At 46.3% G+C, this 25,727-nt stretch overlaps 1 protein-coding gene across 1 annotated transcript in view; it reads right to left on the bottom strand.

Moving 5' to 3' along the window:
• MBOAT2 (membrane bound O-acyltransferase domain containing 2) overlaps positions 1–25,727 on the bottom strand; it is a 235,240-nt gene that overhangs the window by 30,104 nt on the left and 179,409 nt on the right. The window contains exon 7 of the mRNA XM_044290289.1: positions 9,513–9,696. Within this exon, the coding sequence (XP_044146224.1) occupies positions 9,513–9,696 (184 nt within the window). The remainder of the gene's footprint in view (positions 1–9,512; positions 9,697–25,727) is intronic.

Raw genomic sequence — 25,727 nt, 5'->3', positions numbered from 1 at the left:
GCGCTATTACTTGCCTGACATTTGGCTTACTGGAGAGGGCAGCGTCACTAAGGGTGACTGATAACCTTCAGCACAGAACATACAGTTTATCAGGAATCTACACCAGCTAAATTCACAGGAGGAATATTTGGTTTAGAAATAAATGACAATCATAAAGCTGCGTGCCAGTGCACCAGTCGTCCAGGCAGGGTGGACGGAGATGGAACGCAGCTTACCCACTAAATCACATACTTCATTGTGTGGTATATGTTAAAGGGTCACTCACTTTTCAAAAAACTTTGGCTATGAAATATGAAGAGTTTAGATCAGTGGGGATCTGAGTGCGGAGACCGCCAGGGATCTCTAGAACAAGGGGAGACAAGCACGCACATGTCGGTCTCTCTCGCGGCGCGAGAGAGGCTCCACAGACGTCTATGAGCCCATCTCAATTTTGTCCCCTTTAGCAAGGAGAGAGATCGCGATATGCACGCACTTCTCTCCCCTCCTGGAGATCAGTCGGGGTCTCAGCACTCAGATCCCCACCTATCTAAACTTTTGACATGTCTTTATGACATACAAAAAGTTTTTTGAAAGGTTAGTGACACTTTAAAAGGGTTATCGCATGAGCCCAAACCCTGTTCTCACGTCCTATTACGGTATTTGGACTTCATAGAGGGGTTCCTCGTGACCCACGCGGAAAGAGCCGCTCTGTAAGAGCATTTCCCCTTGCCGTGGACTTCAGCCGTGTATTACATGGTCAGGATATAATACTATCTTTCCCCTGTAGTAGCCGCTACAGGATAAATGCCTGGCATACCTGAAAGCTTTTTTCACGGGTGCCAGGATCGGCATCTGGAGCGAGATCACCCTAGGGCTCGTTCACACGAACGTTTTTTGAGTTCCGTATACGGGCTGTCTTTTAATTCCTTGTACTGTCCGGAAAAAATACGGAATGGACTCCGTATGCATTCTGTTTCCGTATTTCCGTTCAAAGATAGAACATGTCCTTTTATTGCCCGCAAATCACGTTCCGTGGCTCCATTCAAGTCAATGTGTCCGCAAAAAAAAACGGAACACATACGGAATGTACTCCGTATGTTTTCCATATCCGTTCCTTTTTTGCAAAACCATCTACTGAAAATGTTATGCCCAGCCCAATTTTTTCCATGTAATTACTGTATATGCCATACGGAAAAACGGAATGGAACTGGAAACACTACTGAAACAAGAAACGGAAAAATGGATCCGTTAAAAACGGCCCGCAAAACACTGAAAAAGCCATACGGTCGTGTGAACAAGCCCTTAGAGGCATGCATTCTGAAGGGGTTTGAACCAGCCCCTGTACCTCACATGGATCCTGCGTTCTGCCCATTCTTTGCTGCAATTGCTCTGCTAGATTTATTGCAAGCTGGCAGCTCAGGGGGCGTGTCCTTTCTCAAGGGGCATGTCCGTTCTGCTGCAGCTGGCGGCAGTTGGGATGGAACTGAGCACGTTTGTCAACCTCAGTGAGGTGGACATAGAATTTAGAAAAAGAGAAAACAGCAGGTGGCGCTATACACATAGATTCCACTGAATAACTTAGTGGCTATACAACATTTTATATACATGCAATTACAAAAGTATTCAGATCCAGGGGCTGGTTTGAAAAATGTAGAATATTTCCCGTGGGACAACTTCTTTAAGCTGCCAGTTTGAAAGGTTTCTCTGACCCCACGCGTTACAGCAAGTGCCTAGCACTGATTGGGCAGGAGTTAAAATGTTGTGGTGGGTCCATTTGCCTTAGAAGGATTTAAGATTAAAGTGTTCATATTTCATTAGTAAAGTTTTACGTGACACAGCGTCTGTTTCTACCATAATGGTGTCCAGGCAGACAGCCCTGAAATCCGAGCTCCAGGCATACCCCCGCCTTATATTCCTCCAGTCTGCACCTCTCAGTCCTCAGTCAGGACAGGGAGAATAATCTAATGGCGGTTTTCCAGGGTGTGCTGGGAAGGCATACAGTATGAGAACGTGCTTTTTCTAATTGTGCATGCATGTGCGGGCAAGTCTGCTGAGCTGATGTGAAGTAATACGTGATCTCATGCAAAATACCCTTGTGAGCGAGGACATAGCCGATAAACTATATATTCCAGGATTACGGCACCGCGTAAAAATGTGTGTGGGCTCTTCATTATTAGACTCCTTACCAGCTCAGGTGCGGTTTTATAAAAAATGGAGACCTGGGCGAGTGCCCCCCACTTGATACTTACACAGTTGTTTTTATAATTCAGCACATTTCATACAGTCATACCGTCATATAGTAAAAATATAGTACTGCTAAATATGACCTCCATAATACTGCCAGATAGAATATGCAGTATCCCAATAATAATGCCATTCAAATTCCCACTATACATCCATAAATACTAGGCGGTTTAAGTTCCCAGGGGCCCCTAGTAACAATCGTTCTGAGCAGGGGCGCAGCTATAGGGGGTGCAGAGGTAGCAGTCGCTACCGGGCCCAGGAGCCTCAGGAGACCCAAAGACCCTTGTGCCACATAAGTAGACACCGGTATTATAGAAAGTGCATGCTGGTCAAGTTACACCTCTGGCTGGAGGGAAGGGGTTAGGTCAAGAATTTGGCATGGGGGGGCTGCCATCTAAATTTTTGCCTCAGGCAGAACGAAGGCTATGTGCTTCCCTGCCCCTGACCACAAAGCACTGAGGGAAGGAGGCCCAAGCTGAACTCTTATACCAGGGCCCATGAGCCTTTAGCTACACTCCTGGTTCTGAGCATTCCCCTAAAACTGGCTCTGCACCTGTCCCAGGTTTAGGTCTACATTAGGGTCTGTTAGGCTCGGTTTATTGTATATGTCGGGATGTAAGACTTAAGATACCTTTTGTATGGAATATCGTACTTTACTACACTATTCCATAGTTTTTTGTGGTACACTGGCCTCCATTGGTCTACTGTAACCCTGGTGTGTATGTCTGGAGCTTTTCCAAACTTACATCACAAACATGATGTGAACATTGCTTTACACTATTATGCAATTTGCTAATAGGTTGCCCCAAACATCTTGGCAGAATGTTCCACAGATCCAAGGAAATGCTGGCTTAGGCTACTTTCACACTAGCGTTCATAGGTCCGTTCGTGAGCTCCGTTTGAAGGGGCTCACGAGCGGACCCTAACGCCTCCGTCCAGCCCTGATGCAGTCCGAATGGAGCGGATCCGCTCAGACTGCATCAGTCTGGCGGCGTTCAGCCTCCGCTCCGCTCGCCTCCGCACGGACAGGCGGACAGCTGAACGCTGCTTGCAGCGGATCCGTTCAGACTTACAATGTAAGTCAATGGGAACGGATCCGCTTGAAGATGTCACCATATGGCTCAATCTTCAAGCGGATCCGTCCCCCATTGACTTTCAATGTAAAGTCTGAACGGATCCGCTCAGGCTACTTTCACACTTAGAATTTTTTCTAAGTTATTAATGCAGACGGATCCGTACTGAACGGAGCCTCCGTCTGCATTAATATGAGCGGATCCGTTCAGAACGGATCCGATCGAACGCTAGTGTGAAAGTAGCCTTAGATGTGAGGAGCTTTCCTCTTCTCACTACTCTACGTTGAAATTGCAACACCGAGAAAGACAAGGTGTAAAGTTATGCAAATAGAGGAATTAGCAGGTGTCACTAAGATCTGCAGATGATCACATTTTCGAGCACCTAGCTCCAATCAGTGGCACATGGGAGGGGCATAAAAGACAGATTGAAAGCAAAGTTTTTTTAGCCACATAAAATCTAAAAAAATCAGACCAGGTCATGTATACTGAGAGACCTTGGTTTATCACTCCTGCAGATCACTACACGTCTAGGCTGAGATGTCAGCACTGTTCAATGTTGCATGTCCTGGTTGTTGGGAGAACGACGACAAACTGGAATCACGGCAAGAGGTGAACAGAGGAGAACATCTGCACGGAGAGATCATCTGATTAGAAGAATGGCGCATAGTGATTCATTCTGTACACATCCCAAGCCTAGGCAAACACTGTCTACACAAACCATAAGAAGACATTTGCACAACATTGGGCTACGAGCCAGGCATCCATCTACAAGTGTGACCTCACAAATCTTCTCTCAAAGGCTATTATAATGCACAGCAAGGCAGCAATGGGGTCTGGAATGGAGGTCTTTCCTCTTCAGCGATGAGTCCTGCTTTTGTCTTGGACACATTGATAACTGGAGATTGGTTTGGAGACAACGTGGGCACAAGGGAATGTCACACTTATCCTACTCCCGGGATTATGGTGTGGGGTGGCATAATGTACAATAGCCAAACCCCTCTAGTCTTCATTTCAGGTACACTAACAGCTCGGCATTACATTGATTTGGTCGTGGAACCAGTGGTATGGTCGTTTCTCAATTTGCACATTGTTAACATGTCTATCGATCCTGTGATTTCCATAATTCCACGATTTTCTTCTTAGTGTTGCAGTTTCAATGTGGAGGAGTTTATATCTGCACGCTAACATGTACTTTCCTTCTCTGCGCTGACAGCTTATGTCTTCCAGATTTTGCCCACTGTGTGAATGATTGATCTCCTGTCTACCCAGAAGAATAGCAGTTATCCTACAGATCTGTGCATAAGATACATCAGCCTGACAAGCTGAGCTTTCCTATATGGCCTAAAGATAGCGCTACAAAAAGAGTCAAAGTGCTTATCGGATCTAAGCTAGATGAACACAAGGACCTTTCTTGGTCTCTAGCAGTGATAATACAACCATTGTAGCAGCAGAGGGTTACAATAATGCAGGAAATCTCCCCAAATTTCTCTATTTGTACGTGGCTTCATACATTTTCAGACAACCTTATCTGTGCCCGCTATCTGACAAGGTCTACTAAATATATTTGAAGCCCTCTAACCTGGCTTGATATTAACACGCCTTTCACATGGCCCAATACAAAGTGACAGAAGGACGAATAATTGTTATTATGATCGTTTATCCACATTGTCGACTGCACTTTCCTGTTTACACAGTGCAATATGTTGCCGACAAGGTTTTTAGGTGAGAATTTTGCTCATCTGTCAGGGTGATCAGCTAGACCTTTACATGGGAACAACTGTTACACACCAACAATTGGCGCAGACAATGTAAAAGGGCCCTTAAAGGGAATGTGTCAGCAAAAAATGACCTATTGTTTAAGGCTTCTTTCACATTAGTATTAGGCCTCATGCACACGACCGTGCCGTTTTTTGCGGTCCGCAAACCGCGGATCCGCAAAAAACAGAAGACGCCCGTGTACCTTCCGCAATTTGCGAAACAGAATGGGGCGGCCCATTGTAGAAATGCCTATTCTTGTCCGCAAAACGGACAAGAATAGGACATGTTATATTTTTTTTTGCAGGGCCACGGAACAGCGCAACAGATGCGGACAACAAAACACAGAGTTCTGTCCGCATCTTTTGCGGCCCCATTGAAGTGAATGGGTCCGCACCCAAGCCGCAAAAAATATGGCTCGGATGCGGACCACAAAAACGGTCGTGTGCATGAGGCCTTAGGCTTGTCCGGCAGGCTGTTCCAGCAGGGGATCCGTACTAACGCTAGAACACGTGTGCTGCTGGTAGTCCGGCCCGGCCCCATTCACTATAATAGGGACGGGCGGGAGATGCGGCCGCAGCACAGCAAACATTAGTACGGATCCAGTAGGCTGTTCCCCTACCGGACAAGCCCAACGCTAGTGTGAAAGAAGCCTTAGAGTAAATGCACACTTCAGGAATTATGTGCAGACAATCCGCACCGAAATCTGTAAGTGTTCGCAGGGAAATCCATGAGGTCAGTCCGCATCAATTGGTGCAAATATGCATGTGGATTTGGTGCGGATTTTCCGCATGTGGATTTGGTGCGGTCCCCATTGAAGTGAATGGAGAAAATCCTGACAGGAAAAATAAACTAAGTTGACATGCTGCAGATTTTAAAATCCGTACTGTAGGTCAAAATCCGCATGGAAAAAAATCTGTATCGTGTGAATGAGAGTTTCAAATTCTCATAGAATACAATGGGACATGACCTACGGTGCGGATTTTCCGCACGCAAATCCATAAATCTGCATGTGATCCTGATCATGTCCATTTAGTCTTAATCATGTTTTAAGCATATTTTTAAAGAATTTTTAAAGGGGTTAAACATAGAAACATAGAATGTGTAGCCTCATTCACACGTCCATGTCCGTGCTCAAATCCGTGAGCCGGTGGTCAGTGATGCATCCGTGAAGCTGTCCGTGTTGGGTCCGTTTTTTGCTGTCCGTGTTGCATCCGTGTTTCACTGACACAGCTGAAATTTTTTTTTCAAACATGGATGCAACACAGATGGCACCCGTGTTGCATCCGTGGTTTTCATGGACCCATAGAATATAATGGACGTGATGGATCCGTGAACACGGACAAAATAGAACATGCATCCACACTAAAAACACGGACCATGGTAAAAAAACTGATGTGTGAATACACACATTAAAATAAACAGGGACGTTTAAAAAAAACTAGGTGATCATTCTCTTTAAAGCGGTTGTCCCATGAAAATATATTCTTCAGTTTTCTGGAGTAATTGCAAGTATTCAATGTAATTTATCTGTATAGCGCCACCTGCTGTTTTCTCATTTCTCTGCCCTGCTCACTGAGAAGGAAGCACATGCCCAGTTCCATCCCTCAACTGCCAGCAGCTGCAGCAGAAAGGGCACACCCCTAAGAAAGGGCGTGTCACCTAAGCTGCCAACTTGAAATAAATCCAGCAGAACCATTAGGAGCAATGAACGGGGAGATCTCCGTGTGAGGTACTGGGCTGGTTCTAGCCTTGTTAGAAAGAGATTGTCATGTACTATGGTGATGTCCGATTTTAATGTTTTACATTATTCATGGGATAACCCTTGAGGCTCTGCCTCCACGCAAAATTGAAGAATCATTGAGAGTAGTGTTCCCACGAATAGGAAACAATGGACCTGCTGCCTCTTGCATTTTAGTAGGAATTTAATAAACTTCAGCCAGAACTTTAATTAACAATTCCCGAGTCTCTAGAACAAGATATTTCTAAATGCCGCAAGCAATATACAGTTATACTCTCAAGTCATGGCCAGAGCCTCCTAATCCGTCTGACTCATTAAAGTATTTGTCTTAATAAGACCTCGTTAATTAGTCTGCGTTGTTAGCTAAATCACCTCTCTCAGGCAGATTAACCCTTTCCCCGCTGCAGGTTGTGGCCGTGCCACTTACCATCCAATTTGGTTGCCTCTCCTTTGTTAGGCTGGTATGATGGCTAAATGGTTTAACATGACAGGAGTATCAATGGCGAGGTAGGGAAGGGATGTTGCTATTCTGAAGAAACATGTCAGTGGTTGTTGTCTACCAAGGCCCCTTTAGACAAGAGAGTTCCATGCATCGGACTTGCAGGGCAAGGATGCGGCAGCTCCCGTCCTGACCTCCCAGCTCTGAAGGGGTCGCATAGCATTGTATTGATTTAGGATGCTATGTAACCAGGCATGGGATTCAGCCAGTTCCCTCAGGTTCTCCAGATCCAGTTGTCAAAATTACAGCGGCAGCTGGAGATTAGTGATGAGCGGCAGGGGTCATATTCGAATTCTCAATATTTCGCAAATATTTCGTCGAATATTCGTCTCAAAATATATATTTTTTTTTTACTCGAAAAATCGGCAAGGTAATGATCGCGTAATATGTGAATATTACGTGATCAATACAGGCATGGGTCAAAAATGAATATATAGCACTATCGAATATAGTGTTAAATATTAGTTTTTTTAGAATATTCGTAATTTTTTTCCATCTGAAGCCATGATTCCTCCCTGCTTAAGTTGCTTGTCTGCCAATGACTCATTGGCCCACAAGCAAGAAGCAGGGAGGAATCATGTTTTCAGATGTAAAAAAATTACGAATATTCGATATAGCAAATATATAGCACTATATTCAAAATATTCGCGAATTCTCGACGTTGCGATATTCGACATAAATATTCGTAAATTGGAATATTCGCGCTCAACATTACTGGAGTGCTTCCATTCTATACCGTAGTTTAGCTCCTTAGGCTTTCTAAACGTTGAGTGGTATGTGTGTTGCATATATATGGTGTATGCACATATAAACATGTGTCGTGACGCTGCGTGTCCGCCATTGAGTAGGGAACCTGTAAAAACTTTCAATTCCACCCCTGTATGTTACCCTCACAGTTCAGGAATGTATTGTATAACGCTGACATAATGTTGTCCGTGTTACCCAATACATTCCAGACCTCTAAGGGTCCATTCACACGTCCGTTGTTTCTTTCCTGATCTGTTCTGTTTTTTGCGGAACAGATCTGGACCAGATCTGGACCCATTCATTTTCAATGGGTCCTGAAAAAAATCGGACAGCACAATGTCAGATTTTTTTTCAGGACCCATTGAAAATGAATGGGTCCAGATCTGGTCCAGAGATGGTCCGCAAAAAACGGAACAGATCAGGAAAGAAACAACGGACGTGTGAATGGACCCTAAGGGTTACATAGCATCATAAATCAATGCAATGTTATGCGACCCCTTCAGTGCTGGGAGATCAGGACGGGAGCTGCCTCATACTCGCGCTGCGAGTCCGATGTGTGGAACTCGTTTGTCTGAAAGGGGCCTAAAGATGAGCAAAATTATAGAAAATTTGATTTGGCTTCTACGGCGAATTTCACAAACAAATTTACTTTGTGATGAATTGCTTCTATTTCTTTGTATGTAGCAGGCGCAATGAAGGAGAACAGCGATTGCGCCACTCCCCATCATAGAACTGAGTACGAGTGTTGGCTGTACCTGGTACTGCAGCTCAACCACACACTATGCACATGAATGGGCTGAACTGCAGTACCAGGCACAGCCACATTGGTATATAGACGTTGCCATACCTGGTACTGCAGTGAAGGTACTGTAGCACTCACACCTTTATTCTACTGAATAGTGAAGGTCCTGGGGGCGGCACCCCCTCTGAGCATAAATGTATGGCCTATTCTAAGGATAGCCCATGAATGTCATAGCCAATGTCCCCATTGTCTGATAGGTGCTTGTCCCACCGCTGGGACCCGCACCTATATCGAGAACGGAGAGAGAAAATGGTGGTGGTTGGAGGACCCTGGGTTTCCCCAAGTACGACCACCACCAAGCACTCTCCCCATAGAAGTGAATGGGAGCGAACCGCACTTGTGTAGCCACCGTTCCCAATCACCTTTATGGGGCCGACACAAATAGACGTGCCAGCGCTTGCCTATTTTTTCGGTGACCTCATAGAAATGAATGGAGGGTGGCCTCATGTGCAGTGTGCCCTCCACCATTTTCAGGACTCTATTCTCAGTGTAGGTGCGGGTCCCAATGGTGGGACCCGCACCTATCAGACAATGGGGACATATCCTAGCGATCTACTCCCATTGTCTGAGATGGGAATACTCTTTTAAATTCCTTTAAATTCCCTTTAGCAGACATTGCTGAAGTCATGTAAATCGTTCATGCACTGAGCCGAGACAAAAACAAATCCTTACATTAGGAGATGGTTCCTTGTGATCATATCTTAGGTCTTCTTTTCCATTGACTTCAGCTTCTTTCACGTGATACGATCTCCCTTCTATGAAAGCAATATAGTCTTTATACGAGCATAACGGTCCACAAAGGATGCCCATGAAATTACAGCAGTAACTTAAATACTCCAGCAGACTTGGCATGCGTCTGTAATACAAAGACAAGCAGCTGGTGAGAAGTAAAGCATGGCAGGTGCATTGATATTTTCATAAGACCTGTGGTGAGAATCGGTGAAACAGTCGGGAGGAACACAGCAGATTTCGATAGCACGACCTGTCATTTGTTTTATCTGCGGCGGTGAACACAAACACCATCATGGTGAAAGTAGTGTAGAGCAAAAGCAAAAACTGCACAGAATGAAATATATGATGTGATACAGTCAAGTCTAGGGGACAACAATGACGTGCTGTAGAGCTGGGTCCATGAAATATACATATTGAGAAAAATAAAAAGCGGCCAGCGGATGCACTGGCATTGACTTGAAATCCCCCCAGTAGTCACACTAGAGATTTCCTTGGTAGTTTAGAAAAGTACAGTTCTCCCTAGTACTAAAAATATTTCCCAGCATCCCTAGTCGTCAGGCCAGGTGCCCCCAGTAAGCACAGCAACTCCCCACTGGTTATCATATCAGCCCCCGCCTCATTTCCCCAGTAGTCACATCAGTCCCCCACACAATAGTGAAGACATATGAAAAGAACATATGTCCATCAACCGGGTGATAGCAAAGGTAGTCAGAACAGAAGCCGGAGTAGTAACAGAACATCCCCCCTCACATACAATCCATACACTTCCCCAATAGTTATAGCAGGCCCTGCCTTAGGCTACATTCAGACATTTTCAGTCCATGTCTGATCCACATTTTTTGCGGATCACACGCGCACCAATTAATTTCTATGGGGCTGCAGAAAATGCGGACTGTACATGGATGTCAGCCATGTGCTGTTCGCATCGGTGCGGCCGTAACGTTTTGTGTACAAGAATAGGCATTTTTACAATGGGGCCCACAAAAATTGCTGGAGCACGCGAACCGATGATCCATGATATGCGACTGCAAAACCGGCACAGTCGTGGGAATGTAGCCTTTGGTCTCGTTCACATTTCCATGACCATCTCACATTCATGGGTCAGTTTTTCATCCGTGAAGATGTCGATGTCTCATCTGCATTCCAGAGCATCTCCTACCAATGGTCCATGAAAACTGGACCAAACACGGGTGGCCTCTGTGTTGTGTCAGTGATTTTTCATGGACCCATAGACTTCCATGGGCCTGTTCGGTCTACATCACGGACCAAAGTTGTGCATGTCTCCAAGATTTTTTCACTGACCAGTGTTGTCCGTGGAAAATGCGGATAGCACATGTCCGTTAAAAAACATAGATGAGAACGAGGCCTCACATCACACATTTCTATGCAGGCAGTCACCTTGGGACTTCCCCACTTCCCAGTAATAAATAAAACAAACAGTATATCTCACAAGTAGTAACTCACAAATAGGTCGGTCACACAACAGCATAAACATCTATAGCCTCTGGTCAGGTGGCAACAAAATGTCAAAAGTACAACATGTATGGGCTGAAAGATTAAAAACACAGGGGGTATGTAAATCCTAGATAAGATAAACTGGGATTGTGAACTTATGTGCCCATTATTATTCTTCTGTCATTCTATATGAATTCTTGAGAAAATACATCTGTGTCCCCCTTGTGAGGCAGTGACAGGCCTCATAGCTGTTAGGGGGGATTCATGGCAGGAGTTTCTGTGTCTTCCCCGTCAGTCATCAGGTCTGAGGCAGCACCAGGTGCCACAATCAGTCTGGGATAAGAGCCCAGCCCAGACAGTCAAAGAGAGAGAGAGTCTTGGTGCAACAGGGGCCTGCTGGAGGCTCTGGAAGGGTGGTCTCAGCCGGGCTGGCTGTGGGGCCACAGAGCTATGTTTTAGCCTGAGCTTTGGGGGACTCCACGAGGTCTGGGAAATCGACGGTCGCTAGGCCATAGTCAGGCGGACCTCTGGGCCACAATGCCCCAAAGGTACTGGACTTTGTTACAGCCTGGAAGTGCTGGAGTATTGGCTAAGAAAGCCGCATGTAGGTACAGGGTGTGAACGGTGCTATAAGTGAGGTAGGTTTATGCTATGTTTAGGTAGAGCCCAGACGAGCAGGCTTTTATTTTGTACTGTTTTGTTGTTGCTGTGAAAATAAATCTCATGTTTGGACCGGCAATCCAGGTGTGGCGAAGCGAATTGTTAGAATGATCCCCGAAAAAGAGCCTATCCCCCACAATTTGTGGAGGATGCGGGCAAGCGTCCGTGCTGACCAGTAAAAGGCAAAGTGCTGCTGGGGACAACGACAATTCAGGAGCCTGTTTGTTCGTTGGAGCAGGTGCTACTGGTGATGATCTGGACTTTTTTTCTTCTGTGGTGCAAACTGTGCAGGATTTAAAGGGCCAGAAGCCAGGGAGAGAGAGACTGACCGGTGGAAATGGCTGCGGCTTGGGGGAGCCCATGGAAGAGATCCTGCGAGATGGTGATTGTGCAGCACTCCAGACCTGCAGGGTATAGTGAGGTCACGGTTATAGGCAATCGAGGGTTACTCACTTTTTAGAGGGGAAACCTGGGCAGGCATGCGACAGTGAAGGAGAGGTAGACACTAGTTCCTCTGGGGCACACTCTGGATGTAGGGACCAGGCCTGATGTGTGTGAGGTGCCCTGGATGTTGCAGGTGTTTTGAGTGCCTTAGGTAAGGTCCCTTTAAGAATCGTGATGCCAGTGCCTATAACGGTGGCACACCGGTTTGCAGGAGGATTAATGGAGTACACAGATGGTAAACCAAATGTTGCTTTACTACAGGAAACAGTCAGACTTTATACAATCAGTTGCAGTGGTGTATAATGCAGTCCTTTGCAGTACAAATGCACAGCAGGTTTACTTCACAGCACAGCAGGTTTCAATCTTGCAAGATACTGTCACAACCAGACAGCTGAGAAGCTCTGACAGAGGTCTTTCAGAACCTCCTCCTTGAGTTCTCTTTGTTGTGCTGTTCAGTTTCTCATCTCGTTAGCCTCTCTCAGCTGTCATGGAGTTGGACTGATTGCTTCCCTTTAAATTCCTCCCCATGGTGCATTACTGGGCGGCTTATACTACTTCCTGGAGTGTGTGTGCATGCTGATCTTGTTTTCCAGTCTGCTACAAAGTTAAGTGCTGAACATTTATCTGTTATTTTCTGTTTGCTGGATCCCAGGTGACCCTGACTCCCTCCGTGTCTGGTGTAGGGAGCCGGTGGTTGTGTCCCCTCACTATTGTAGGGTGTTCAGGGGTTATATAGTCGAGGTACGTGGATATGCAACCTTCCACCTCTGGGATCTTTGCATAGGCTGAGCAGCCAGGGAAAGTCTCAGGTCTTGTGCAGGGGTCTCCCTTTTGGTTCCTTAGCTTTGGATCCACTCAGTCATATATGCATGTTGCTTTGTCTTGTTTCCTGTACACCGTCCGTGACAGATACTTGGAGGGTATACAGTTAATGCTTTGCAGTGCAGTGCTGCTCTATCCCCACAGCTATTCTAGCTGGCTGGATCCCAAGGCCCGGATGCCTAATTGCTGGCTTGAATCCTTGGTATATAAATTCCTTCCTCCAGTATTGGCACTTGCTCTATATATCACAGTACCTCTGCCTCTTAGCTGACTTCTCTGCTGGGTTGGAAGGTGGCTGCAGGTTTCTCCCAGGAGGTCCACTCCTACTACTGGGGTATCTCATCTGTGTTTGCTGGATTACTGGTCTCCAGGCAGTCTGTACTCCTTCTAGCCTCCTGGTGCAACTAGAAACCAGGACTATCTAGCTGCATGTCAGGAGGAGGCCCTCAGCATATCTCGGGCTGGTGCCTTCTCACTTCTGTCTCCACAGACTCCTGACTATGACCTAACCCCTCCCTGTCTGGGCCTGGACATTTATACTAGGGGCTCCCTATCTCCCTTTTAGTGTCTGGGATGTCTAATTACACCCAACTAGGCCTGCTAAGCATTAACAGGGGAATCATACAAATGTAAAAACACACAGGAAATACATTACAATGCATGGATCAATATAATATCACTGTCCCTTGTGAGCAGAAGCAACACATTACCCAATTGACCCTTGTGTAGTGCCCACTCCTACCTAGTGGGACACTACAATTGGGGGACTCCCGGCGTGGGTTACGCTAGACTCCCGTCAAAAGGCCCGAAGTTTTGGAATTTCTGGAGAGAAGGCCAAAAACAGATAGCAAGGTGGCCCTGGCCTTTGTAACGGACTGTGGCTCTGTACTATGGGAGCTCTTGATATGTGAGACCCTGAGAGAGGAATTCATACTGGGCAAAGACTTTCCATTGTTTTGGCAGCTATGGAGCGGAGAGAATGCTTCACGTTCTGAGGTTGGAGTTCCAGAGACAAAGATGTATGCTGCTGCCAAGGGCAACCGTCAGGAAGACAAGATGGAGAACAGTGTGGTTCCTATATTACCTGCGACTGTGCACAGAGTCCAAAAGGGTGCGGCTGGAGTGACCGTCCAGGAAAAGTCAGGACTCCAGGCCATGCTGTTTCCGGTGGCAATGGTTGCAGTAAGGAGTCTGCCGGTGTTCAGGATACCAGGAACCAAGAGAAGGCTAGTGATCTTGGTAGAGATGTCTTGGGAATATCGTTGTCTCCCGAATCTACGACATCAGGCGGTAAGACTGTTCCTGTTAGTAGTTTTGTGTCAGTTCCAGTGACCGTGAGCCGGCCGCAGTGGAAACCCGCAGGGTCAGTGACTAAAATAATCACTGAGGCGAGAAACCGTCTCGGAAGTGTATGACATTGGGAAAAACGCAGTGTCTGAACAGGCGGGTAAGCCTGTTGCGGTAACTCCCTCGCAGGAACCTGCGGGGAGAAGGTTTCGGGGTCGCCCAAAGAGCCTGTGATCAAAGCTAGATTTGGGGTAGTGAAAGTCAGAGATCCCATGCTAGCCCGGGTAAGAGGTAGCATTATGGCTGCCCCAGAGACTGATAGAATGTTAAATGTTCGTGACAATTATGTGGATAATATTCGGCTATCAGGTGGTTCTCACTGAGGGAGAGTCTCCGGTGAGAACTGGGACTTGCGAACCTGCTGTTACAAATACGCTCATACATGAGGCAATGGTGGGCCGTAATTTTCCCTTATGCTTGGAGGTTTTGAGTAATGGAGACACTTCTGCAGAGAGTGACAAAACTCCTGCAGAACCTGTACCTGTCCCTTTAAATGATAATGTGAAGGAGCTGCACATTGAGAACAAGGGTGCAGATAAGATGCAAAGTTAAAGTGTCAAGTTACTTGCACGGCATAATGACAATGTGGATTTTTGCAGAAGATGTGAACTTGATGTTAAGGTGCTTGTACATGAGATGAAGTGGGGAAACACTTCTGCAGTTAGTGGTGAAACTCCTGCAGAAGTGGTTTCTAGCCCTTTAAATGAAGTGACAATTAGAAACAATGGTGCTGATAAAATGCAAAATGAAAATGTGACCTCTTGTGAAATAGCTGATGATAATGTCATGTCTTTTCCGTTGCAGGACGTGGTAGAGGAAATAGAGCCCCCGGAGGAAAAATTATAAAAGAGGCAGAAGGGTTGATAAATATTGTGAGCACAGAGTGTCACAATCCTACTCTGGTGAACGTGCAAGAAAGGGTGGCAGTCCTAGAGCCCACACGTACCAGAGGTGTATATGCAGTCTCCACAGTGTTCTAAGATCAATAAAGTAATGTCCCAGGTAGGGATTAACTTGTCAGTGCCCCTAGAGGTCAGCGTTAAAAATGACACGAGCGGCAAAGGTGATGTATGCGCTGTGACCATTAGCAACTTCGAGACGGAAGCAACAGGTCGAAGTCTTGCGAAGTTGAGGTGGTTACTAGTAGCGACCAGATGACAGTTGTATCTGACATGACGAGAGTTAAGTGGGGAGACTTAAGTCTAAAGTCTGAGACCCATACCCAGGCCGTGGTAAATGACCTGACATGTCGGTGCAGCTGCAAGCAGGAAGATGATTTCTTCCTCTCTATACAGTCCCTAGATCTGATAAAGAAAAGACTAGCTGTCTTCACAGAGTCAAGGGAGGAGACCCTGAAAGAAATGAGTGAGCTGAAGGGTCTACGGCCTGATATCCAGGTGAAGAGCAAAGGCGCCAAAGAAATACAGAAAACTGCGGTAGACACTGATAAAGTGCTTGAAGGGACTCTGGGTGGAACCCCCACAGGGTCTCCAAAAAAGAATGGTGATACTCCTACTGTGTATCCGCTGCCGCAGAACCCAGCGAGGAGCAGTTGGACCAGGAGGCCCAAGAGCGGGGCGCTTCCAACAAACTGGTGCGAAAAACTACGAATAAACTGAAAAAATTTGACCTGTCCCGGGCTGAAGAGAAATACATCTTGGCCTGATATGCCGAAGAACATGACCAAGCAAAGGCGGGTGCTCGGGAAAAAGAGACCAAGGCCCTCTCCTTGGCTAGAGCCCTTGAAGAAGCGCAATAGGAGCGAGATAAGTTTGAAAAGCTGCACAAGAAACTCAGAGCAGAGATGGAGGATCTTATGAGCTCAAAGGATGACGTCGGAAAGAACATCTATGAGGTGGAGAAGTCTAAGCCAGAGCCTGTTAAGAAGGGATCTGGAGAGGTTGGCGCTGCGGTGCCGACCGAGGCAGAGAAGACGGAAGATCTTTCTGCTGAACACGTGGATAGGGCTGATGCAGAGGCCAAGAGACTCACGGCAGTGGGTAGCCAGGAACTGGTCCCAAAAGACGTCCCCTCCGCCTGCAAAGCCGTCCAAGTAGCCATCAGCCTGCTGGAGAAGGAATACGAGGAGTTGGACAACCAGTATACGGATCCTGTGTACTACAGTGGGTTGGCTCTCCTGAATTCTTCCTGAAAGGAGAACCGTGTCCTAAGTAAGCCTCTGGAGAAAATGCCAGAAGTCTATGAGTCTGGTAAAGTCCCTGTTGTCCCCGGTACCTCCTACCTCGATGAGAAAGAGGAAAAGGATTTAAGAGGGCAAGTATATGATGCCGGGTTCAAGAAAACCAAGGCTGAAGAAGTTAAGGCCGAGGTGTTGGAGGATGTGAAGTCCTCAGGTGCCGCAGTGACCGAAGGAGCGGCTACCGAAGCGGAAAAACCCACTAAAGAAGCTGAGGTCCCTGAAACTGCAGCCAAAGTGGGAGAAACCACTGCTGGAAAGAAATTAACCGGAAGCACATAAAATAAGCGAGCGGAGATAAGCCTGCTCTGCTGAAGGGGCCCCTCAAGGCAAAGGAGAAAGGGTCAGGACACGACCATGACTGGAAACCGTTCGGTCAAGAGCTGCAGCAGCCCAAGAAAGGACATGAGGAGCGTGTGCAGAAGCCAGAAAATCTAAAAAGAGAGCCTGCCGGTCGTATAAAAACATCTTCTGAGAGAAGTTCCAGAAACCGAATGCCAAATATCGAGAGTGTGGCAAAACCAACCTCGCCACTGGGTTTTGGAGGGGCCTGGCTACTAGCCTCTTGCCCCAGGATTATGGCCCATACTATCTTTGAAGGAGAAGACAGACTGGCCGCACAGCTTAAATCTGTGGAACTGTTTGGGGCAAAAAAGCCATGCTTGCGGCCGGCCAAATGTGACTTCCATGGAATTCAGGAACCCCTGCTCGGATCTGGGTGATTTTTGGATATGTTGTTCACCCAGATCAGAGCTATCCATGGATGTATACATTATGGGATATGTGGGGTTTTGGGGTGTTTTCTGTGTCTGTGAGTGATTAAGTTAGCCCATTACGTTTGGTAATTGTATTTTGTTGATTGCGTCTCAGACAATGCCAGTGTGTTAGTTAATTGCGTCACAGACAATGCTCATTGTATTTTGTTGATTGCGTTACAGACAGAGGGAAGGGGATTTTGTGTACAATTGCTGGGAAGGTTTCAATACTGTAAATGCATGTGATTGGCTGTTTTTACAAAACCCTGTGGGTGGTAACCTTGTTGGAAGATGTGTATAAATCAATGCTTGTGTGTTCAAATAAACAGAGTTCCTGTTTTACACCTTCATGAAGTTTTGGCTCATGTTTGGGGAATGGGATAACTACACTCTTGGGGATTGCTATATCACAATACTCCCCTGAGTAAAAGATCTTGTAAGAGCTTGTTCATGGTTCCTGCTCTCTGGATTTAGGAGAGGTTCACCCACTGGAAGCTCAAGTCTGGTCTTGGGTCCAGCGTGGGTGGAGGATGGTGAGACCCCAACCAAGCTGCGGCGGTTCGTGGGGTCTGTGGTAGTTATGGTGTCAAGTTGAGTGCTTGGAGCCCTCGGGAAGCACTAGGGGCATCCATCGACGGAGGTACCCGTTTGGGGTGCCAGGAGATCTGTTACATTGATCCATTACAGAGAGGATCAGAAAAAAGAAAAAAAGAGAGACCACGGGTGCGAAAGCGCATAACCCTCACTCGTGAATGAGTGTACCTGCTCATGTAATGGACAAGAACATCTTGTAGGTCTTATCGGCTCTGTAATAAACTCATGAGGCTGACAAACCAAGCGCTGTTGTCCTGAATCTGGCAAAATAAGGGGAAGACTGTAGGCCAGGTCGATGCCTGTTCACGAGCATCTGGATTTGATGCTAGTGTTCACCCCTACAGGCTTGAAAAAAGGGGGGGGGGGTATGTGAGGCAGTGACTGGCCTCATAGTAGCTAGGGGAGATTCATGGCAGGAGTTTCTGTGTCTTCCCCGTCAGTCATCAGGTCTGAGGCAGCACAAGGTGACACAATCATTCTGGGATAAGAGCCCAGCCCAGACTGTCAGTCAAAGAGAGGCTCTGGATGGGTGGTCTCAGCCGGGCTGGCTGTGGGGCCACGGAGTTAGGTGTTAGCCTAAGCTTTGGGAGACTCCAAAAGGTCTGGGAATCGACGGTCACTAGGCCAGAGTCAGGTGGACTTCTGGGCCACAATCCCCCAAAGGTACTCGACTCTGTTACACCCTGGAAGTGCTGGAGTATTGGCTAAGAAAGCCGCATGTAGGTACCGTGTGTGAACAGTGCTATAAGTGAGGTAGGGTTATGCTATGTTTAGGTAGAGCCCAGTGGGCAGGCTTTTATTTTGTACTGTTTTGTTGTTGCTGTGAAAATAAATCTCACGTTTGGACCTGCAATCCGGCTGTGGTGAAGCTAATTGTGAGAATGACCCCCCGAAAAAGAGCTTACCCCCCACACCCTGTATAAAATTGGAGCACATACATTGTACAGTATGGACTACTAGAATTTTATGATAGATCAAGTATTACGCTATTACGGAACCGTATGCACAAGGCCTTAAAGAGGTTGTCCACTTTATTCATATTGATGACCTATCCTCAGGATAGATGATCAATATCAGAACGGCAGGGTCTGACTCCCAGCACCCTCGCCGATTAGCGGTTTGAAGAGAAGGCCGATCTCGTACAAGCGCTGGCTTCCTTTCATTGTTGCAACAGTGTGCAGGTATGATTGCACCTAAGCCATCCCATTCACATCTATGGGACGGCTCTGTAGTATTCACTTGAATGGCCTTCCAATAGATGTGAATGGGACTGCTTAGGTGTAATTACACTGCTAATTGCTAACCATTGCGGTTGCAACGGCGAGCAGGTAAACAATGACGAGAAGGCAGCACTTGCACAAGCGTGGCCTTCTTTCGAACAGTTGATTGGAGGGGGTATCGGGAGTCAGACCCGCGCTGATCTGATATTGATGACCTATCCTGAGGATAGGTCATCAATAGAGATGAGTAAAGATTGGAAAAATTTGATTCGGCAACTTTGCCAAAGTTAGCCAAGAAATTTGATTTAGTACAAATTAATTTGTCATGAATCGCTATAAATCAGGAATACCTAGGCCTTTCTGCCTTAGAGTATGGCCACATGGAGCGTCCTTTCATTTAATAATAAAGACCGCACTATATAGTCCTCCTTCATTATTAATGGCCGCACAGCGCCTTTAATGTACCTTTAAACAAGGGCTGTTGCTGGTATGGGATTTGGCTGGTTAGGTTGGGGAACAGTATTCCTAATATTGCTGTTCTGGACTGCAATCTTCTGTAGGTTATTTGACAGTAAACACATAATATTAATTAGCTCTGGCATACCCACTTCTCCAACCCCGGCACTCTCCTGCCATCTGCTTTACCTCCTTTTCCACATCATCTAATATCGATGAAAATATGTCATCAGGAACATCCAGCTCCTACTCTCTCTGCATCTTGCTGACTTTTCTAGGACATGGAGACCAAGAAGGATGATTTAGGAGAAGTTAAGTCAGCAAAAGATGAGGATGGCCATCATAAAGAACTGGCCCCACTAAGGGGTGCAGACTGGATGGTATTGGCTGGCACGCTGGCAGTGGAATAATAAAGGCTTCCATCGTATTGCATTACATATCTTAGTCTACGACTGATGTAAGAATGAGCAAATGTAGGAATAAATAAATTAAACTGACGCAGAATAAGTCTCCCTGCACCCTCCCTGTACTCTCCCTCTACAATATTCTTCTATTAATAATTTTCAGCAACACTGTCGCTAGCACATGAGCGCTTGCTAAGTCTCTCCCTATGTTTAGTTCACAGGACAATGGTGGAGACAGCACGGGATGAGGATTTTATAGGGCTGTGACATCACAGACGGTGGCTATCTGCGGATTAGCTGGCTGCAAGGCATTATGAGTGATCTTGCGTTCCCGGGCTTCTTACTTTCACTTTGTAACACGTGCAGCCCCCATTTTAGGAAAAGCTGATTCATTACCACGAAGTGCAAGGAAATTCGAATTTGTGGCGTCCTAATGCTTCACTTCTCTCAACACTATTCATCAATATAAAAAAGTGGAAAATCCCTTCAAGGGAATCTATCACCACTACAGTAATACATGGGTAGCACTGCAGATAAGGAGTCCAAATCACTATTTTTTATTTTCCTGCTGCCCCCCCTGTTCTCCCACTGTAAGGGTTTAAAGCTGCACTGAAATACATTGTTAGGACTGCTGCGCATGTGTACAAGAGTCCTCCTCATTATGTTGGCATGGCACAGCAGTCCAGACTGTGCTTCTGAGCACAGCTTTGAGAGCTGACGGCAGGCAAACAGGAGGCAGTAGGGAAATAAAAAATGGACTCCTTTTGTGTAGTACTACCCATGCATTACTGCTGATAATTGTCAAAATTCCCTTTGATCTATAGACTAACAACCTGAATCTGTATTTAATAAATTCCTGAATATAATATAATTTCATTACTGTATAATATATAATATAGACAGTTTCACAAAGGTCAGTTTGACAATCTATATCACTTTATATTATCTAGTCTGACGTATCTAGCCAGCAGTACAGTGACCTAGATAGTCCTCTATAAAAATAGCAATATTGCAAGTCCCATATGAACTTCTAAGGCAGCAGCCATGTTTTATGAGGAAATTATGACTTTCCCTCTAAAGATGACCACAGACCCAAGGATTTTCACCCGATCAGTGATCCTAGTTTTTAGTTTCGCAATGGGAATTCTACTCAGCAGAGGAGCATCACAGCATTTAGCAATAATTAAACTTCATTCACATGTCAGTGTTCCACGGACGTGTTGTCACGGCTGTGTCACGGTACTGTTGTTCGCCATGACTCGTGTGCCGTGCATTCTGGGTGCCAGGGGCAACATGTTGTTGTTGCAGCATGTTTTTACCTTGCTCCTGGGTTTTTTCCTGTCTTGTGCTGGAGGGGTTAACTTCCTGGCTGGGTGTGGCCACTAGGCGTTTATATTGCCTGTGGCTTTCAGGATGGAGTCAGTTGTACTCCAGCTTTTGTTGGTGCTGGAGCTTTGCTCCTTTCCTGGGTGTTCCATATGCCCAGTCCTTGAGGGCCACCTAGTGGGACATCAATGTTTTTCCAATGTCTTCCCGTTTTCTCCTTCCCTTCATTATCCTTTTTGTGGTTTGGTGTTGTTTATGTATGGGTGGGTGTTGTGATGTCTCATTTGGTGTTCCATGTCTGGTCTGTCTATGGTGTAAGTCCTGCATGGATGCTAGACATCTCCCTGTGTATCTGTGCCTTCGGTGAGAGGGCCCCAGGGTTCCCCGAAGAGGAGAACTACAAATCAGTGAGCAGCTGTGCCTGGTGCCTTCATGCATCCTGTCCGTATGGGGGTCCAGCCAGTTACTGGTGTGCTGGTTCCTATGTTTGGTGTTTGTACTGTGTCCTGTTTGGTGTGTGGGCTCCATTACATATGCACGGGTTCCAGTTGCGCGGCTGCAGCAGGTAAGTGTGTTGTTCTGGTTCTTACCTGCCGATCCAGTAGCTGTTCACGGTCTCCTCTTTTCCCTGCATCTAGGCCGGGTGAGACTCCTGTTATTCTGTATCTTGGAAGAACAGGTTGTCTCACGCCTTTTCATTATCTGTAGGGCCATTCAGGGATTCCAGGGTCCGAGGTTCCTGGGTTTCAGTCGTCCTACCATTTGGGTCCGCTTATACCGCGTGAGGAGTCAGGGCCAGGATTAGGGTGGCTGTAGGAGGTGACCTGCTCTCTTTTCCCTGTGTCGAGGCCTAGTTGTTTCCCCGTTTCCCTCTTGGTGTTCGGTGGGGAGTCCCCCCCCAACTACCCACTGTGAGACGCACAGCATTGTAGCAACCAATGACGCTGTGCGCTCCTGCAATGCCAGTCCGGTGTCTCACGAACCATGTTCCACGGACGTCTGCATGAGGCTTTAGTGGTAGTATTATAGTATTAATGTCTATATATAGGGGTAGACATTTCTCACTGATATAACATATTACAAAGTTTCTTGTTGTCACTTGTACTATTGATTTATGCTGAGTTGTGTGAAAAGTTAGTGACCATTTAACTTCCATAACTGAGAAGGATGTTTAAAAATCAGAATGCCATTACACTGACGTGCAGACTCTTGCCAGTCCGGCTCCTGATTTAGCCCCCCTCCCATCTTATTTTGCTGACTGGGCATTTTTGCTGCATTTCTCAACATGCTTGACTGTGATAATCCGCTCCTAAAACAAAATCAACTAGAAGACTGCTCCAATTACAAATGATGAAAGCGAGAACAGAACATTCTATCAACATGCGCAGCAATGTAGTCACAGGGGGAGCACAGACAGATGTTTACAATTACGAGAAGTCGCTGACCTTTCCCAAGGAAGGAAGGAAAGCTGATGGTCGATCTGTGCAATATTCTGCTTAATACATACACTGCTGCAGCATGTCAGACAATTATACCCCGCATTGACCCAACCTTAGCAATGTGAACCTCAGCATTTCCTTCCCCATTACATGCATTGCCTTCTGGAGGCAGGAGGTCATTATCCTGATTTGATGGTCCATTATGTGCACACAATACATTTGGTAAAAACCTAGAGCCTCTCGACACCTGTCTTCATAAAACAACTTGCTTGGCGTTACTGTGCGCCTGTGCGGCCTTTCTTCATTTACATTAGACACAGCTCACAGCCTATTAATAAAGGGCAGGGTTATATTAATGGATGTGGACATAAGAGCCCCACGTTACTATAACCTGATGTCTACAAGATGAAAGAACACTTTATGGATTAAAGTTTTTTTTTTGCAACTTTTATACTGATCGACACCCAGGACCCCCGCTGATCAGCTGTTTGAGAAGGCAGTGGCGCTCGCAGTAGAGTCGCAGCCTTCTTGCAGCTTAGCCTTCTCGCAGAGTTCATCGGTCATATGGCTAAGGAGCAGTTCAGCCCCAATGAAGTGAATGTAAAATGTACGACACTATGCTTGGTGAGCTGAGAGAAGGCCGCGGCGCTGCTGCAACCGTCGTTCCAAACAGCTGATCAGCGGGGGTCCCGGTTGTTGGACCGCCACTGATCAGATACTAATCATATATCCAGAGGGCAGGCAATCAGTATAAAATGCAGCCATGCTCGTCAGTCTCAGTTTGGTCTTATGAGCCTAGGCCTGTTGTTGGAGTTACAGTAGATAAGTATCCTAAAATATAAGTACTACCAGCCTTGCATCCCTGGATCTTGTAGCTACAGATTTTCTGGGTCCATATAGTACCCTGAACCTTAAAGGGGTTTTCCGGCTTCCATCAACATCCTTTAAAATAATCCTTTATGAAGGTGTCTGTAATTTTGTAATGTATTTCTTTTACCTTTATAGCTCCTATCTCCTGTCCTGGGCTGTCCATGCAGCTCTCTCTTATTTCCTGTGATGTCTTGTCCATGGGCGGGACAGTGATAGGGGAGTGTCTATGTAACTAGCTATAATTTAGCTGGGTGTTGTTAGGGGCGGTGCTGGAGTTGCGGCAGAGAAAGCAGATGTGCATCATGGGATTGGCTGGCTGCAACAGGAAGTGCTACATACAGGATGGACACAAACCAGAGGGATATGTGTACGTAGTGAAAATGGGTCAGAAGGGTCTGTATTGAAGAAAAAAAAAAGAAGGCATGAAGTAGATGGACATAAGGTAAGCAACTACATGAACAGCATAGTCACTCCAGAAACCCCTTTAAAGTGAATGTCCAACTTCTACAATCATTTCATTCTAGGTTTAAAATCCTGTGTTAATAAAATCTGTATATCAGTCATAGCTCTGTTTTTCTGATCCCCATACAACATGTTGGTCACCTGCAGCCACCACTAGGGGAACTTAGGAGCTGTAAGCTCCCTCTAGTGGCGGCTGCCAGAAGCCAGCATGTTATCTTTTCAACCTTTTCTTCAAACCAAGAGAAATGAAGCTCCAACAACTCAAAAGATATATTAAGACATAAATCACAGCAGAATGATAAACCTTATTAGATAAATGAAAGCATCATTTTACTTGATCATGCATGGCTTTACAAAGGACGGCAGAACGTTGCTAATATAGGGTTACATGGGAGCTGTAATGTATGTGTTGTATTATAGCAGTGGAAAGTTCCTGAGAGCATGGCAGCAGGCTTATTGAGCAAGACATTTATCAGGTTGGCTGTCAATGGGCTGACACCGCCATATCATATGAGGTCAGTAATAGGTGGATGTGATATGTCAGGGAGGAGTCACTGACGAGAGTCACACAGTCACTGTTCCCTTTGTTTGCTGAATACTGTACTGTGATAACACAGAGGATCATAGTACATGAATGTTAATATTAACAGATCTATAGGAAAAATCTCATTACTGGTAAGCATTAGCTATATGAAAGCAGATGGCAGGACCCGAGAAAAGCAATGGTAGCCTCGTGTCAGTCAACGTCTTGCTGCTTGACATGAAGCAGTCCCAAAAACTGTTTACACCTTTGTCTATCAGCCGTCCCCCCCATCAGCTCTGGTGCCACTTATTTTACAGAGGAATACATACTTACCAACAGTGATGGTCAGTTCGCAGTGTTCGCCAGCAAACACATGCGGGCTGCCATCTTTAGTAAGGTAGACTCCCCCGTCCGGCGATGCACAGGTAAGCCCTTACCTGTGCCGGGAGCCGGTCAGAAATCAAATGCGGTCACCGGGAGCAGGCAGTTCCGAGAACAGCTAATGAAGGCCCCCGGTGGCTGTTCTCGGAGCTGCCTGCTCCTGGTGACCGCATTTGATTTCAGACCGGCTCGCGGCGCAGGCACAGGTAAGGGCCTTCCTGTGCATCACCGGACGGGTGAGTCTACCTTACGAAAGATGGCAGCCCGCATGTGTTCGCTGGCGAACACTGAACTGACCATCACTGCTTACCAACACTGAACAGGTGAAATTAGAGACCAATAAGCCCAGCCCATTGGACCACCCAAGAGGTACCTCAGAACTTTTACGGCTCGATTTGTGGAATTGTCCCTGCAAAATTGGGAGTGTTTGGAAAGTATGTGAATAAAGGTTTCGGCATGCTGAAATCTAACATGCCCTGCCCTTATTTCATCATTATATTCTAGGCAGAAACATAATGGACCCATTATAAGTCAATAGGGTCCACCTGGTCTTGTTATGATCCACCACACAACAGATCTGTCAAAACCATCTTGGCTCCAGTAACAATGAAACCCATGAAGCTGGTTAGTCTTCTCCGTGATACCAACATATATCTTGTAGATGGCTAGTTTTGTGAAGATTTGTGGTCTGGACCTTAGAAGAAGAACCAAAGAAGTAGAGGTGAGTGGAGCACAGAGGGATCTCTTCTACTGCCATGGTCAGACTGGCACCAATTCTATATCAATGTGTTTGTCAATTT

The sequence above is a fragment of the Bufo gargarizans genome, chromosome 4 (assembly GCF_014858855.1).
Source record: "Bufo gargarizans isolate SCDJY-AF-19 chromosome 4, ASM1485885v1, whole genome shotgun sequence".
NCBI classification, from domain to species: domain Eukaryota; kingdom Metazoa; phylum Chordata; class Amphibia; order Anura; family Bufonidae; genus Bufo; species Bufo gargarizans.
The sequence above is the reverse complement of the archived record's forward strand: the minus strand, read 5'-3'. Positions and strand labels throughout refer to the sequence as shown.